Below are 16,127 nucleotides of genomic sequence, written 5' to 3'. Positions count from 1 at the left end.
CAATGACATGTTTTCTGTTTTACTCTTTGTTTGGAAAAAACATCGTTTGAAATTCAGCATTGACTCCATTCAAGCTTGTGGGTATTGGATGGAAATAAGCTTGAATAATGAATTCAAAATTCCTGGATCTACCCATCCTGGTGAAAAAGATGGGTACCACGGTCCTGACTCTCAGTGGTCATTAATGATTCCCGGGCATTTGTCGAGAAGAGTAGGGAGTTATCCCGGTGTCCGGGCCAAATTTCCCTCCTCGACCTGTGCCATGGCCTCCAGATTGTCCCCCTGTACAATTGGCTTGCACTTGCCCTGTATTGGACTGGCCCCCTGTCCAGGGTGTACCATCATTCAGCTTCTTAATGAGCAAAGCATAACTGCTGATCTTACATTGAAATGCAAAGCAAAATGATATCCTCACGTACTCTTTCTATGCCCACGGGCAATCTTACGAGATACCCTTAAACAATGGTCAATCACATGGTGTCTGTTTTAGTGAGCTTTTGAAAACATCATTTGAAATTCTGCACTGGCAGCAATCCAGCTTCTGGGTTATGGATCTAAATCAAGCTACATCAGTGAACAACAAGTTCTTCTACTTTACGTTATTGCCTGCCTTTCATTTATTTCAAAGCAAAGACTCATGAACTCTGCACACGTACTAAACCCGAGAACTCTGCTCATCTGCGGCCTTGATCCTGCTGAAACACTCTCCATTCATTCAGGACGGGCCTGGATCTGTACTGGGGGATCGGCTGGATGTGGAGAATCTCTGACCCGCCACTGCTCCGGGACTTGACTCCAAACGGGCCGGAACAAGGACACAGGAAGAAGCGTGGTGGGTCCAGAAGAGGAAGAGTGAGCTGAGCCCAGAGGCGCAGGGTGCAAGAGAGTGTGGAAAGAGGCGAGTGAAATAGAGACCGCTGGGAAGAAAGACTCGTATCCACAAACAGCTTCAGAGAAACCATCAACAAGAGCCGAGCATTGAAATACTGAAGACATTTATTCAAGTGCAACAATATACAACAGCCATCCCATAAATAATTCCATCCAACTTAATGTATAAAAACAACAGTAAATATATAAATAAAACTTAAATACTTAAATATGAAGGTGTGCACCTCAGCCCTGAATTGTGAAGCAATGTAAACATTAGTTCCAGACAGTAAAAGTTCTGCAGTGTGAACAAACGTTACAGCAGCCAATACAACTCAATTAACACATTGAAATAAATAAAAATAAAAAGAGAACTTCACTGAGACACAATATGAATATCTGTACAAAAGTTAAGTTTTAATTCAATATGAATTCTTCATTGCTTTTAAACAAGCACACATTATGTATTTACGCTCTGTGACTCTCGGCCACAATTTCCCAGAGGCTGGAAAATGAGCTTGAAACTTTGGGATTCACACCTAAGCTGGCCGCGCTGCTCTCTGTACTTGGTACATACTGAGACTCTGGGACCCCCAGCCCGAGACCCGCTGGTGAGCACTGGGGCCGGCCAGCCCTCACTGCTGCTTGACCATGAAGCTGGTGATGCGGTCGTTGGGGTGCAGGTGGCACATGGCCACTGGGCAGGGCTCCTCAATGGCCGTGCTGATGTACCAGCCGGGGCAGTTGACCGACTCGAAGGTGGAGGAGGAGACGCCGCTGTCCGTCTTGTAGAAGAGGAAGCGGGCCGCAGTGCTGCCGGAGCGGATGCTTCTCAGGTCCTCTTTGTTGGGGATCTCCTGAGGGGGGCGACAGCGAGATCAGCAGTCAGAGCTGAGCGCCGGTAAGTGTGGATTGACGGGCAGCTGGTGCACAAGCCTCACGGGAGAGAATACCAGAGGACCAGCACACACAGAGCCCTGCCATCGCCTGACACTAATGTGCACCTTCACACACAGCACTAGGAAACCTCTCCAGCAGAAAGGTGACAGCTGATGCTCATTAACCTACAAGGCTTTACATGGCTTGGCACCTCAATACCTGTCTGAACTTTTATCGCCCTACTCCCCACCTCGCAACCTCCGCTCTTCAAATTCTGCCCTCCTTACTGTCCCCCAAGCCCGTCTACATTGTATGGGCGACAGGGCCTTCTCCTGCTATGCCCCCAAGCTCTGGAACTCCTTGCCCAAGGATATTAGAGAGTCACCTTCTCTAAACTCCTTCAAATCCAGACTCAAAACCCTCCTTTTCAGAAAAGCCTTTACTTAACTGGTTCCATTCTTCACCCCTCTGCTCTTCTTAATACCATCTTCCACGGTCTCCTCTATTGTTATTGTTGTATTGTTGTAATTATAATTGTGTCCTGTCTTGTGAAATTTTCTTATTTATTGTTGTAGTCTTCTTATTTATTGTTATTGTCATCCTGTAAAGCGCTTTGAGAAGCCACCTTTAAAGGCGCTATATAAAATAAAGTTTATTATTATTATATTATTATTATTATTTCAACTGTCTGATTGAGGCAGAAGTCAAAACCGAGTTGCTTGGAGCTGCTGCACAATCCTGCCGCTGCTTACAGACATGCGGAGAGATGCCAGTGTGAAGACAAGGAGCGAAACCTTCTGATTTCGACTGCGCTTTGAGAGAGGAAGAGAAGAAGCCGACTGCAGCGAGAGAGCTCCTACCTCAATCTGCAGGATGGGTTTGCCCTCGGACTCGGAGCAGGACAGGTACAGGTTGCGGCCCCCGATGCCCAGGGCCACTGGCTGGGACTGAGAGGAGACTGGAGGCAGCGAGACGTATGTGGACAGGTTCAGCCACACTGCGGGCACACAAGGAGAGAGCACGTCAGTCCTGCCATACCGCGCAATCTGTGCTCTAATTCTAGTCACTTCTTGTGTGTAGGACCTTGTCATCACGGATACAGAGGGTCTTTCCAACAGGACGCTGATGTTGTGGTGTGAACAGTCCTGTCCTGAAGAGCTGTCCTGTGTCTGCGGAGCTGAGAAGCACTGGACCTGAAGGGCCTGGCCAGCTCTCCTGAGGAGGAGGCCTGTCGCAGGGACTCACTTTTCTTGGCGGAGCTGGGGCCTTGCACAGTGATGGCCAGCAGCTCAGCAGCTCCGTTGGGGAGCTCGTTCAGCTTCCAGCTCTTGTTGTGCTGATCGGCGATGCTGTGCGCCAGGTCCTGGGTCCGGCGTGTGAAGGTGGGGTTGAACTGGTACTGCTGGTCAAAGCAGACCTCTGTGGGACAGAGACACAAGAGCTCGAGTCAGGGAGTAAAGTGGGGTACATCCGGGACAGGATGCCAGTGCCTCGCAGGGCACACAGACAGACATGCACACCCTCACACCAGGCCAATGAAACTGCCAGTATGTCCCGAGACTGTGGGAGGAAACCCACACAAACACGGGAGAACATACAAACTTCACACAGATGGCACCCCAGGTCCAGAATTGAGCCCAGGGCTCCAGAGCTGTGAGGCACCAATGCTGACCACTGCACCACCATGCTGCCCTGAAGTATTTCTGAATCAGACATCTTTGCCAGTAAACTGCAACATCAGCCTCATCAGGATGTTGTCTGTTCCTCCTCAGACACAGCAGAGTGGGGAAAGACCGGCTGTGTAGGAGCCTCCTACCTTCCACCAGCTGCTCTATCACAAAGTGGAACAGGGTGTCCCCAGTGAACTCTGTCCCCAGCGGCTTCTCCTGCACCTTCTTCATCCTCTCCAGGGCGACGATGAGTGTGGCGGCGTGGCGAAAGCTGTGCAGAGGGTGAGACTCCACCTCCAGCTCCAGCCCAGGGCTGAGGAGGCAGCGCCTTCTGGGCAAGAAGGAGTCATCCCTCAGGCCGTGATTCTGGAGGACAGGGGAGCAAACGCACAGTCAGCGACCAGGAACCTGCTGCGTGTGTGTGGGCAGCGGTTACTAGACTCCCGGGCTCCGTCTGGACTAATTCGGCTCCAGTGTACAACTGCCGCTAATAGACACCGGAGTACGACTTTACATGTCTCCAGAAACGCGTCAGCCGCTACAGTATATAAATGACTCTGTGCGCACACACAGCTATGCAGCAATAACTATCTTTGCCCCTTGTTCCAAATACTCGATGAAGTTCGCTACTCCTCTCGTCTACATGCGTCATCGGTTCATTTCTTCCCCGTGAGAACAACATGCAGCGCCTCACCTTGGCCGGTAGAGGGCAGTCTACCTCCGTCATGTCGGGATCACTGCAAAGAACACAGTTTCGTAATGAATTACAACAAACCCACAGAATAAAACATGACAATCTTCATAGTTACCGTCTGGTTTTGAAAAAATCATTGTTTCATAATATATTTTTTTATTCATTACAAAGTGAGCATTTCAAGGCTTCAGGTGTCACATGAATATAATTACTTTTATTATCATACTTTAAAAAACTCAAGAACACAGCTGGTTCTGCAAGGATTTGCTCTTTTCCTATGAAAGCGGAGGTGAGTCTCCACTCAGACGGAGCTCAGTGCTGTAGGTTCCCGGCGCCAGGAGTGCGATCGATCCCCTCACCTTTCTAAAGCCAAGGATAAGTCGAACTCGATGTCACACATCATGTTTGCGCCTAGAACACAAGAAAAAACACATTGACATTTCATATATTCCCATAATCTTTAAACATACACATTGCATATATATTGTAATTCCGTAAAAAGTACATTTCAAATTATATTTGTCTACATTTACACAAATATATTACACATCAGCCAGTAACTAAAAAAGTTCATAACTGCAGTGATCTGCTTATTTCATGAACTCGTTCCAACCCAATATTTCTAGAAATTTAAAAAATACAACAACCCGCGATTCGGCATCCTCAATTAAAGTCGCGCAAACGAGTCCTTGAATTGTTTCTGCTCAAGAAATTTTCCAAAAGCCCCGCAGCGCCACCATTTCTGCCCTGCGAACTGACAGCGGATCTTTCACACTAACATACAGATGACAAATTTTCCATTAAAGCCCATTACCCGACTTTAGCTCTGCGATTTTACCCCTATGCCCGAATGTCTCTTTGCCGGTACCTGAGGTTGTCTTCCAGCGGCAAAGTCAACTCCGTGTCGTTCAGCTCAGCCACTCGGGAACTGACCAGCGCACCGCAGATCCGCCTGTTTATACCCGCGGCTCTAGGAAAATGGGGTTTCCGCTCCCGAAAGCGGAAGAAAACGAAATTCGACTGTCGAAATTCTGTAATTAGCCAGAAAACACTGGATTGTACACGAGAGTTGAAATTATTGAAACAATCGAAATTACCTTTAAGATACAATAAAGCTGCGAAATTATTTTACACTTCGTTTTTATTTTGTGCCCCTTGTACATGTTGGTTTAAGAGCTTCCTACTATAGGTGTCTGAAATATTTTTAAATCTGTCTTTTGCAGGGCATCTGTCGGTTCTCAGCTCTGGTGTGGCATGGAGAGGCAGTACGAAGCATGGAGTTATTAATAGCGCGGGATATATGGATGAAATTAGGAAAATACTAACAATGTCAGCTGGCAGACTGACAGAGTTTCCATTCTGTTTTTTAGAATTGTACTACATATGATATCATTTACCAAACCGCTTTATGCCGTACGGTGTCGCGGGAAGCCGGAGCCGACCCGGCAAGCAACGAGCAAAAGGCAGGGTACACGCAGGGCAATCATGATACATGGGGACAATTTGGAGGCCACGGTAAAGGCCGAGGGGGCAATTTGGCCCGGACACCGGGATAACTCACTACTCTTCTCGAGAAAAGTCCGGGTATCTTTAATGACAACTGAGAGTCAGGACCCCGCTTTAACGTCTCATCCGAAAGACGGCGCCCACCACAGTATAGTGTCCCCGCCACTATACAGGGGTATTAAGACTCACATGGACTGCAGGGTGGGCGCCCCCCGCTGGTCCCACTAACACCTCTTCCAGCAGCAACCATTGCTTCCCAGGAGGTCTCCCATCCAGGTACTGACCAGCCTCAACCCTGCTTCGCTTCAATGGGTAGCTATTTGAGAGCTGCAGGGTGATATGGCCGCTGGCATTACATACTATATAAACATCTAATATATACATATAATACAAAATAGTATGCGCTTTCAATCAGCAGTAACATCCCAAGATTTTTGAATTCACGGAAAACCAGTCAGACAGACCAATGAAGATCTGACTCCCTATGTTTCTTTAAAGTTTTGTTTTCTTCGCGACCAGGGTTTGTTTTTTTTGGGGGGGAGGGGATCAGTTCAACTCAGAGCAAATAAAATAGCCGGACACTCAGTCTGTATACGATTTTATACACATTCACACTTCAAACTCACGGCACACTGTTTTGGATAGAATACTCGTCTTCATCAGAGAATTAGTGCACGGTCGTCAGTTTTCCTGTTTAAACTTGGAACAAAAATCGTGCTCTTGTGGTGCTTTTTCACAAGGAAGTGAAGAAATAGGCTATTTCCTTCCAAAGATTTGGAAAGCGTATCTACTATTCGTCCGGGTTTCTGCGTTGCAAAACAAACTTTCCCGATTTTGCTTGTTTTGAAGTTTTAATAACAAAAGGAAGTTGATCATCGCCGCAATTTGTGGTGGAAGTTTGATAAATTTGACTAAAAGTCATTGAAAACTCCTCACCCTTGGCCAGGATATCTTGTCCCCAAAGTCACTGAGGTTTAGACTCGTTCATGGTTGAATAATAAGACACGACGTCGTTATTTAAGATTTTTGAACTATCCATATGTACTGTTATAGAAAGCGTTGAGGTTATTAAAATTGGTCCGGATTAAGTTTGAGTCATTTGTGTTAATAACGCCTCTAACGGGTCTTGTGCGTAAACTACTTTATGGGCTCATTTGCATTAGAGAGACCCACTCGTCAGTGACTAGAGGGCTGTAATGTACTGCTCTTAGATACAGTCTTACAGGTTAAAGAAATGACACTCCAAAATGTTCATAAGTATCATCCTGTTCAAAAAGCACTTCAGCTCGAGATTCAAACATGAACAAGGTGATTTATGTGTGTTCTGTAGTGTGGTCTGCTCTGGGAAGGAAACTCGGACAGATTGATCTCTTACACGTATAAATATAAAACTGTTTTGGGAAGACTTGAAAAACTTCATCTTTTAGTGTATCGATGTGAATGTCAGGTTTAAGGAATTGTTAAGCTTTGCAAGGTGTAATATGGAAAAGGGGCATGTATATATAATCTAGTATTAATAAAGGCTTGATCTCACAATCCATACATCACAATGGGCCACTGCTACTCCTTCTTTTACGATATGTGAGATGGATGTGCAAGATTACATAAAAATAAGAAGGTAAAGGGCACAACTGACAAACTGTACGTAAAATATTTAACTTGATGTGTCCGAATTTGTAATTATCTGTAGCAACAGCAAAACTGTTTCTCCTTTGCCTGTAACAACTGATGTTCAATAAAAGTAAAAAACGTACTGCTCTCTCAGTAACACTGTCTGCTGGCAGTGAATTGGTTTGGGGTTCCTAAGTATCTAGTTTATAAGAGGGAATACATAACAGCAAATGTTTGATGCTCTGTCCTTTTGCAATAATCCGATATGTAGAGAAAATATATTTATTGGGTTTCGGACACAGCTCTGTGTGAGAGCATAAGAAAGGCCTGGTAATGTCATCCAGCTGTTTCTTAAAGGTGCCCAGAGGTTGGGCCTCACTCTGGAGAGGAGCACAGCTGTATTGTCAATTGGGTGTATCAGGAAATTCCAGTCGCAAACAGAACAAGAGAGAGAGCACATCCACTGGCAAGCTGTTCAGCACACGTGACTTGATTAGTTGATCTGGAGGTCTCATTCAGCCGTTCCTTGAAAGAAACCAGCATAGCAGCTTCGTAAACTCTCGTTCCACATTCGCGCATTCCTGTGTCTGACGAGTAGTATTGTACAAAACGGTCAATGACATGTTTTCTGTTTTACTCTTTGTTTGGAAAAAACATCGTTTGAAATTCAGCATTGACTCCATTCAAGCTTGTGGGTATTGGATGGAAATAAGCTTGAATAATGAATTCAAAATTCCTGGATCTACCCATCCTGGTGAAAAAGATGGGTACCACGGTCCTGACTCTCAGTGGTCATTAATGATTCCCGGGCATTTGTCGAGAAGAGTAGGGAGTTATCCCGGTGTCCGGGCCAAATTTCCCTCCTCGACCTGTGCCATGGCCTCCAGATTGTCCCCCTGTACAATTGGCTTGCACTTGCCCTGTATTGGACTGGCCCCCTGTCCAGGGTGTACCATCATTCAGCTTCTTAATGAGCAAAGCATAACTGCTGATCTTACATTGAAATGCAAAGCAAAATGATATCCTCACGTACTCTTTCTATGCCCACGGGCAATCTTACGAGATACCCTTAAACAATGGTCAATCACATGGTGTCTGTTTTAGTGAGCTTTTGAAAACATCATTTGAAATTCTGCACTGGCAGCAATCCAGCTTCTGGGTTATGGATCTAAATCAAGCTACATCAGTGAACAACAAGTTCTTCTACTTTACGTTATTGCCTGCCTTTCATTTATTTCAAAGCAAAGACTCATGAACTCTGCACACGTACTAAACCCGAGAACTCTGCTCATCTGCGGCCTTGATCCTGCTGAAACACTCTCCATTCATTCAGGACGGGCCTGGATCTGTACTGGGGGATCGGCTGGATGTGGAGAATCTCTGACCCGCCACTGCTCTGGGACTTGACTCCAAACGGGCCGGAACAAGGACACAGGAAGAAGCGTGGTGGGTCCAGAAGAGGAAGAGTGAGCTGAGCCCAGAGGCGCAGGGTGCAAGAGAGTGTGGAAAGAGGCGAGTGAAATAGAGACCGCTGGGAAGAAAGACTCGTATCCACAAACAGCTTCAGAGAAACCATCAACAAGAGCCGAGCATTGAAATACTGAAGACATTTATTCAAGTGCAACAATATACAACAGCCATCCCATAAATAATTCCATCCAACTTAATGTATAAAAACAACAGTAAATATATAAATAAAACTTAAATACTTAAATATGAAGGTGTGCACCTCAGCCCTGAATTGTGAAGCAATGTAAACATTAGTTCCAGACAGTAAAAGTTCTGCAGTGTGAACAAACGTTACAGCAGTCAATACAACTCAATTAACACATTGAAATAAATAAAAATAAATAGAGAACTTCACTGAGACACAATATGAATATCTGTACAAAAGTTAAGTTTTAATTCAATATGAATTCTTCATTGCTTTTAAACAAGCACACATTATGTATTTACGCTCTGTGACTCTCGGCCACAATTTCCCAGAGGCTGGAAAATGAGCTTGAAACTTTGGGATTCACACCTAAGCTGGCCGCGCTGCTCTCTGTACTTGGTACATACTGAGACTCTGGGACCCCCAGCCCGAGACCCGCTGGTGAGCACTGGGGCCGGCCAGCCCTCACTGCTGCTTGACCATGAAGCTGGTGATGCGGTCGTTTGGGTGCAGGTGGCACATGGCCACTGGGCAGGGCTCCTCAATGGCCGTGCTGATGTACCAGCCGGGGCAGTTGACCGACTCGAAGGTGGAGGAGGAGACGCCGCTGTCCGTCTTGTAGAAGAGGAAGCGGGCCGCGGTGCTGCCGGAGCGGATGCTTCTCAGGTCCTCTTTGTTGGGGATCTCCTGAGGGGGGCGACAGCGAGAGCAGCAGTCAGAGCTGAGCGCCGGTAAGTGTGGATTGACGGGCAGCTGGTGCACAAGCCTCACGGGAGAGAATACCAGAGGACCAGCACACACAGAGCCCTGCCATCGCCTGACACTAATGTGCACCTTCACACACAGCACTAGGAAACCTCTCCAGCAGAAAGGTGACAGCTGATGATCATTAACCTACAAGGCTTTACATGGCTTGGCACCTCAATACCTGTCTGAACTTTTATCGCCCTACTCCCCACCTCGCAACCTCCGCTCTTCAAATTCTGCCCTCCTTACTGTCCCCCAAGCCCGTCTACATTGTATGGGCGACAGGGCCTTCTCCTGCTATGCCCCCAAGCTCTGGAACTCCTTGCCCAAGGATATTAGAGAGTCACCTTCTCTAAACTCCTTCAAATCCAGACTCAAAACCCTCCTTTTCAGAAAAGCCTTTACTTAACTGGTTCCATTCTTCACCCCTCTGCTCTTCTTAATACCATCTTCCACGGTCTCCTCTATTGTTATTGTTGTATTGTTGTAATTATAATTGTGTCCTGTCTTGTGAAATTTTCTTATTTATTGTTGTAGTCTTCTTATTTATTGTTATTGTCATCCTGTAAAGCGCTTTGAGAAGCCACCTTTAAAGGCGCTATATAAAATAAAGTTTATTATTATTATATTATTATTATTATTTCAACTGTCTGATTGAGGCAGAAGTCAAAACCGAGTTGCTTGGAGCTGCTGCACAATCCTGCCGCTGCTTACAGACATGCGGAGAGATATCAGTGTGAAGACAAGGAGCGAAACCTTCTGATTTCGACTGCGCTTTGAGAGAGGAAGAGAAGAAGCCGACTGCAGCGAGAGAGCTCCTACCTCAATCTGCAGGATGGGTTTGCCCTCGGACTCGGAGCAGGACAGGTACAGGTTGCGGCCCCCGATGCCCAGGGCCACTGGCTGGGACTGAGAGGAGACTGGAGGCAGCGAGACGTATGTGGACAGGTTCAGCCACACTGCGGGCACACAAGGAGAGAGCACGTCAGTCCTGCCATACCGCGCAATCTGTGCTCTAATTCTAGTCACTTCTTGTGTGTAGGACCTTGTCATCACGGATACAGAGGGTCTTTCCAACAGGACGCTGATGTTGTGGTGTGAACAGTCCTGTCCTGAAGAGCTGTCCTGTGTCTGCGGAGCTGAGAAGCACTGGACCTGAAGGGCCTGGCCAGCTCTCCTGAGGAGGAGGCCAGTCGCAGGGACTCACCTTTCTTGGCGGAGCTGGGGCCTTGCACAGTGATGGCCAGCAGCTCAGCAGCTCCGTTGGGGAGCTCGTTCAGCTTCCAGCTCTTGTTGTGCTGATCGGCGATGCTGTGCGCCAGGTCCTGGGTCCGGCGTGTGAAGGTGGGGTTGAACTGGTACTGCTGGTCAAAGCAGACCTCTGTGGGACAGAGACACAAGAGCTCGAGTCAGGGAGTAAAGTGGGGTACATCCGGGACAGGATGCCAGTGCCTCGCAGGGCACACAGACAGACATGCACACCCTCACACCAGGCCAATGAAACTGCCAGTATGTCCCGAGACTGTGGGAGGAAACCCACACAAACACGGGAGAACATACAAACTTCACACAGATGGCACCCCAGGTCCAGAATTGAGCCCAGGGCTCCAGAGCTGTGAGGCACCAATGCTGACCACTGCACCACCATGCTGCCCTGAAGTATTTCTGAATCAGACATCTTTGCCAGTAAACTGCAACATCAGCCTCATCAGGATGTTGTCTGTTCCTCCTCAGACACAGCAGAGTGGGGAAAGACCGGCTGTGTAGGAGCCTCCTACCTTCCACCAGCTGCTCTATCACAAAGTGGAACAGGGTGTCCCCAGTGAACTCTGTCCCCAGCGGCTTCTCCTGCACCTTCTTCATCCTCTCCAGGGCGACGATGAGTGTGGCGGCGTGGCGAAAGCTGTGCAGAGGGTGAGACTCCACCTCCAGCTCCAGCCCAGGGCTGAGGAGGCAGCGCCTTCTGGGCAAGAAGGAGTCATCCCTCAGGCCGTGATTCTGGAGGACAGGGGAGCAAACGCACAGTCAGCGACCAGGAACCTGCTGCGTGTGTGTGGGCAGCGGTTACTAGACTCCCGGGCTCCGTCTGGACTAATTCGGCTCCAGTGTACAACTGCCGCTAATAGACACCGGAGTACGACTTTACATGTCTCCAGAAACGCGTCAGCCGCTACAGTATATAAATGACTCTGTGCGCACACACAGCTATGCAGCAATAACTATCTTTGCCCCTTGTTCCAAATACTCGATGAAGTTCGCTACTCCTCTCGTCTACATGCGTCATCGGTTCATTTCTTCCCCGTGAGAACAACATGCAGCGCCTCACCTTGGCCGGTAGAGGGCAGTCTACCTCCGTCATGTCGGGATCACTGCAAAGAACACAGTTTCGTAATGAATTACAACAAACCCACAGAATAAAACATGACAATCTTCATAGTTACCGTCTGGTTTTGAAAAAATCATTGTTTCATAATATATTTTTTTATTCATTACAAAGTGAGCATTTCAAGGCTTCAGGTGTCACATGAATATAATTACTTTTATTATCATACTTTAAAAAACTCAAGAACACAGCTGGTTCTGCAAGGATTTGCTCTTTTCCTATGAAAGCGGAGGTGAGTCTCCACTCAGACGGACCTCAGTGCTGTAGGTTCCCGGCGCCAGGAGTGCGATCGATCCCCTCACCTTTCTAAAGCCAAGGATAAGTCGAACTCGATGTCACACATCATGTTTGCGCCTAGAACACAAGAAAAAACACATTGACATTTCATATATTCCCATAATCTTTAAACATACACATCGCATATATATTGTAATTCCGTAAAAAGTACATTTCAAATTATATTTGTCTACATTTACACAAATATATTACACATCAGCCAGTAACTAAAAAAGTTCATAACTGCAGTGATCTCCTTATTTCATGAACTCGTTCCAACCCAATATTTCTAGAAATTTAAAAAATACAACAACCCGCGATTCGGCATCCTCAATTAAAGTCGCGCAAACGAGTCCTTGAATTGTTTCTGCTCAAGAAATTTTCCAAAAGCCCCGCAGCGCCACCATTTCTGCCCTGCGAACTGACAGCGGATCTTTCACACTAACATACAGATGACAAATATTCCATTAAAGCCCATTACCCGACTTCAGCTCTGCGATTCTACCCCTATGCCCGAATCAGAGGAATGTCTCTTTGCCGGTACCTGAGGTTGTCTTCCAGCGGCAAAGTCAACTCCGTGTCGTTCAGCTCAGCCACTCGGGAACTGACCAGCGCACCGCAGATCCGCCTGTTTATACCCGCGGCTCTAGGAAAATGGGGTTTCCGCTCCCGAAAGCGGAAGAAAACGAAATTCGACTGTCGAAATTCTGTAATTAGCCAGAAAACACTGGATTGTACACGAGAGTTGAAATTATTGAAACAATCGAAATTACCTTTAAGATACAATAAAGCTGCGAAATTATTTTACACTTCGTTTTTATTTTGTGCCCCTTGTACATGTTGGTTTAAGAGCTTCCTACTATAGGTGTCTGAAATATTTTTAAATCTGTCTTTTGCAGGGCATCTGTCGGTTCTCAGCTCTGGTGTGGCATGGAGAGGCAGTACGAAGCATGGAGTTATTAATAGCGCGGGATATATGGATGAAATTAGGAAAATACTAACAATGTCAGCTGGCAGACTGACAGGGTTTCCATTCTGTTTTTTAGAATTGTACTACATATGATATCATTTACCAAACCGCTTTATGCCGTACGGTGTCGCGGGAAGCCGGAGCCGACCCGGCAAACAACGAGCGAAAGGCAGGGTACACGCAGGGCAATCATGATACATGGGGACAATTTGGAGGCCACGGTAAAGGCCGAGGGGGCAATTTGGCCCGGACACCGGGATAACTCACTACTCTTCTCGAGAAAAGTCCGGGTATCTTTAATGACAACTGAGAGTCAGGACCCCGCTTTAACGTCTCATCCGAAAGACGGCGCCCACTACAGTATAGTGTCCCCGCCACTATACAGGGGTATTAAGACTCACATGGACTGCAGGGTGGGCGCCCCCCGCTGGTCCCACTAACACCTCTTCCAGCAGCAACCATTGCTTCCCAGGAGGTCTCCCATCCAGGTACTGACCAGGCTCAACCCTGCTTCGCTTCAATGGGTAGCTATTTGAGAGCTGCAGGGTGAAATGGCCGCTGGCATTACATACTATATAAACATCTAATATATACATATAATACAAAATAGTATGCGCTTTCAATCAGCAGTAACATCCCAAGATTTTTGAATTCACGGAAAACCAGTCAGACAGACCAATGAAGATCTGACTCCCTATGTTTCTTTAAAGTTTTGTTTTCTTCGCGACCAGGGTTTGTTTTTTTTGGGGGGGAGGGGATCAGTTCAACTCAGAGCAAATAAAATAGCCGGACACTCAGTCTGTATACGATTTTACACACATTCACACTTCAAACTCACGGCACACTGTTTTGGATAGAATACTCGTCTTCATCAGAGAATTAGTGCACGGTCGTCAGTTTTCCTGTTTAAACTTGGAACAAAAATCGTGCTCTTGTGGTGGTTTTTCACAAGGAAGTGAAGAAATAGGCTATTTCCTTCCAAATATTCGGAAAGCGTATCTACTATTCGCCCGGGTTTCCGCGTTGCAAAACAAACTTTCCCTGATTTTGCTTGTTTTGAAGTTTTAATAACAAAAGGAAGTTGATCATCGCCGCAATTTGTGGTGGAAGTTTGATAAATTTGACTAAAAGTCATTGAAAACTCCTCACCCTTGGCCAGGATATCTTGTCCCTGAGGTTTAGACTCGTTCATGGTTGAATAATAAGACACGACGTCGTTATTTAAGATTTTTGAACTATCCATATGTACTGTTATAGAAAGCGTTGAGGTTATTAAAATTGGTCCGGATTAAGTGTGATTCATTTGTGTTAATAACGCCTCTAACGGGTCTTGTGTGTAAACTACTTTCTGGGCTCATTTGCATTAGAGAGACCCACTCGTCAGTGACTATAGGGCTATAATGTACTGCTCTTATATAAAGTCTTGCAGGTTAAAGAAATGACACTCCAAAATGTTCATAACTATCATCCTGTTCAAAAAGCACTTCAGCTCGAGATTCAAACATGAACAAGGTGATTTATGTGTGTTCTGTAGTGTGGTCTGGGAAAGAAACTCGGACAGATTTATCTCTTACACGTATAAATATAAAACTGTTTTGGGAAGACTTGAAAAACTTCATCTTTAAGTGTATCGATGTGAATGTCAGGTTTAAGGAATTGTTAAGCTTTGCAAGGTGTAATATGGAAAAGGGGCATGTATATATAATCTGTTATTAATAACGGCTTGATCTCACAATCCATACATCACAATGGGCCACTGCTACTCCTTCTTTTACGATATGTGAGATGGATGTGCAAGATTACATAAAAATAAGAAGGTAAAAGGCACAACTGACAAACTGTACGTAAAATATTTAATTTGATGTGTCCGGATTTGTAATTCTCTGTAGCAACATTTTGTTGAGTCTTTTTTGCTCACTTTTCTGTTTGGAAAACTATTTTCCTTTGCCTGTAACAACTGATGTTCAATAAAAGTAAAAAACGTACTGCTCTCTCAGTAACACTGTCTGCTGGCAGTGAATTGGTTTGGGGTTCCTAAGTATCTAGTTTATAAGAGGGGGGGTGGGGGGGAGATCTTGTTTGCTAGAAGTTCAGCAGCTCAGTGCAGATAAAATGTCATCCAGCTGTTTCTTAAAGGTGCCCAGAGGTTGGGCCTCACTCTGGAGAGGAGCACAGCTGTATTGTCAATTGGGTGTATCAGGAAATTCCAGTCGCAAACAGAACAAGAGAGAGAGCACATCCACTGGCAAGCTGTTCAGCATACGTGACTTGATTAGTTGATCTGGAGGTCTCATTCAGACGTTCCTTGAAAGAAACCAACATAGCAGCTTCGTAAACTCTCGTTCCACATTCGCGCATTCCTGTGTCTGACGCGTAGCACTTTACAAAACGGTCAATGACATGTTTTCTGTTTTACTCATCATTTGGAAAAAACATCGTTTGAAATTCAGCATTGACTGCATTCAAGCTTGTGGGTATTGGATGGAAATAAGCGTGAATAATGAATTCAAAATTCCTGGATCTACCCATCCTGGTGAAAAAGATGGGTACCACGGTCCTGACTCTCAGTGGTCATTAATGATTCCCGGGCATTTGTCGAGAAGAGTAGGGAGTTATCCCGGTGTCCGGGCCAAATTCCCCCCCTCGACCTGTACCGTGGCCTCCAGATTGTCCCCCTGTACAATTGGCTTGCACCTGCCCTGTGATGGACTGGCCCCCTGTCCAGGGTGTACCCTGCCTTGTGCTCGTTGCTTGCCAGGTAGGCTCCGGCTTCCCGCGACACAGTATGGTAGAAAGCAGTTTGGCAAATGACATGATATCCTACATGTGAGCTGGAATATGAAGAAACAGCTTCTAAATCATCTCAG

At 46.2% G+C, this 16,127-nt stretch overlaps 2 protein-coding genes across 3 annotated transcripts; both read right to left on the bottom strand.

Moving 5' to 3' along the window:
- Positions 1 to 978: 978 nt before the first annotated feature.
- Positions 979 to 5,115, bottom strand: LOC148674290 (interleukin-1 beta-like). Its single transcript, XM_088624311.1, has 7 exons — positions 4,982 to 5,115; positions 4,473 to 4,524; positions 4,114 to 4,156; positions 3,566 to 3,785; positions 2,995 to 3,168; positions 2,610 to 2,746; positions 979 to 1,727 (listed from the first exon to the last, which is right to left on the bottom strand). The coding sequence occupies exons 2-7, from the start codon at positions 4,514 to 4,516 to the stop codon at positions 1,506 to 1,508; spliced, it is 840 nt and encodes a 279-aa protein (XP_088480437.1). The 5' UTR covers positions 4,517 to 4,524; positions 4,982 to 5,115; the 3' UTR covers positions 979 to 1,505.
- Positions 5,116 to 8,822: 3,707 nt separating this feature from the next.
- On the bottom strand, positions 8,823 to 12,964 carry LOC148674289 (interleukin-1 beta-like). Of its 2 annotated transcripts, none has more exons than XM_088624308.1 (7): positions 12,835 to 12,964; positions 12,317 to 12,368; positions 11,958 to 12,000; positions 11,410 to 11,629; positions 10,839 to 11,012; positions 10,454 to 10,590; positions 8,823 to 9,571 (listed from the first exon to the last, which is right to left on the bottom strand). In XM_088624308.1, exons 2-7 carry the CDS (start codon positions 12,358 to 12,360, stop codon positions 9,350 to 9,352), a joined length of 840 nt encoding a protein of 279 aa, XP_088480434.1. In that variant the 5' UTR covers positions 12,361 to 12,368; positions 12,835 to 12,964; the 3' UTR covers positions 8,823 to 9,349. The 2 variants fall into 2 exon arrangements, with proteins under 2 accessions (XP_088480434.1, XP_088480435.1); XM_088624309.1 differs by lacking the exon at positions 12,835 to 12,964 and adding an exon at positions 12,772 to 12,809.
- Positions 12,965 to 16,127: the final 3,163 nt, after the last annotated feature.

This window comes from Lepisosteus platostomus, chromosome 3, assembly GCF_059453375.1.
Source record: "Lepisosteus platostomus isolate fLepPlt1 chromosome 3, fLepPlt1.hap1, whole genome shotgun sequence".
NCBI lineage: Eukaryota > Metazoa > Chordata > Actinopteri > Semionotiformes > Lepisosteidae > Lepisosteus > Lepisosteus platostomus.
This window is presented reverse-complemented; position numbering and strand designations above follow the sequence as displayed.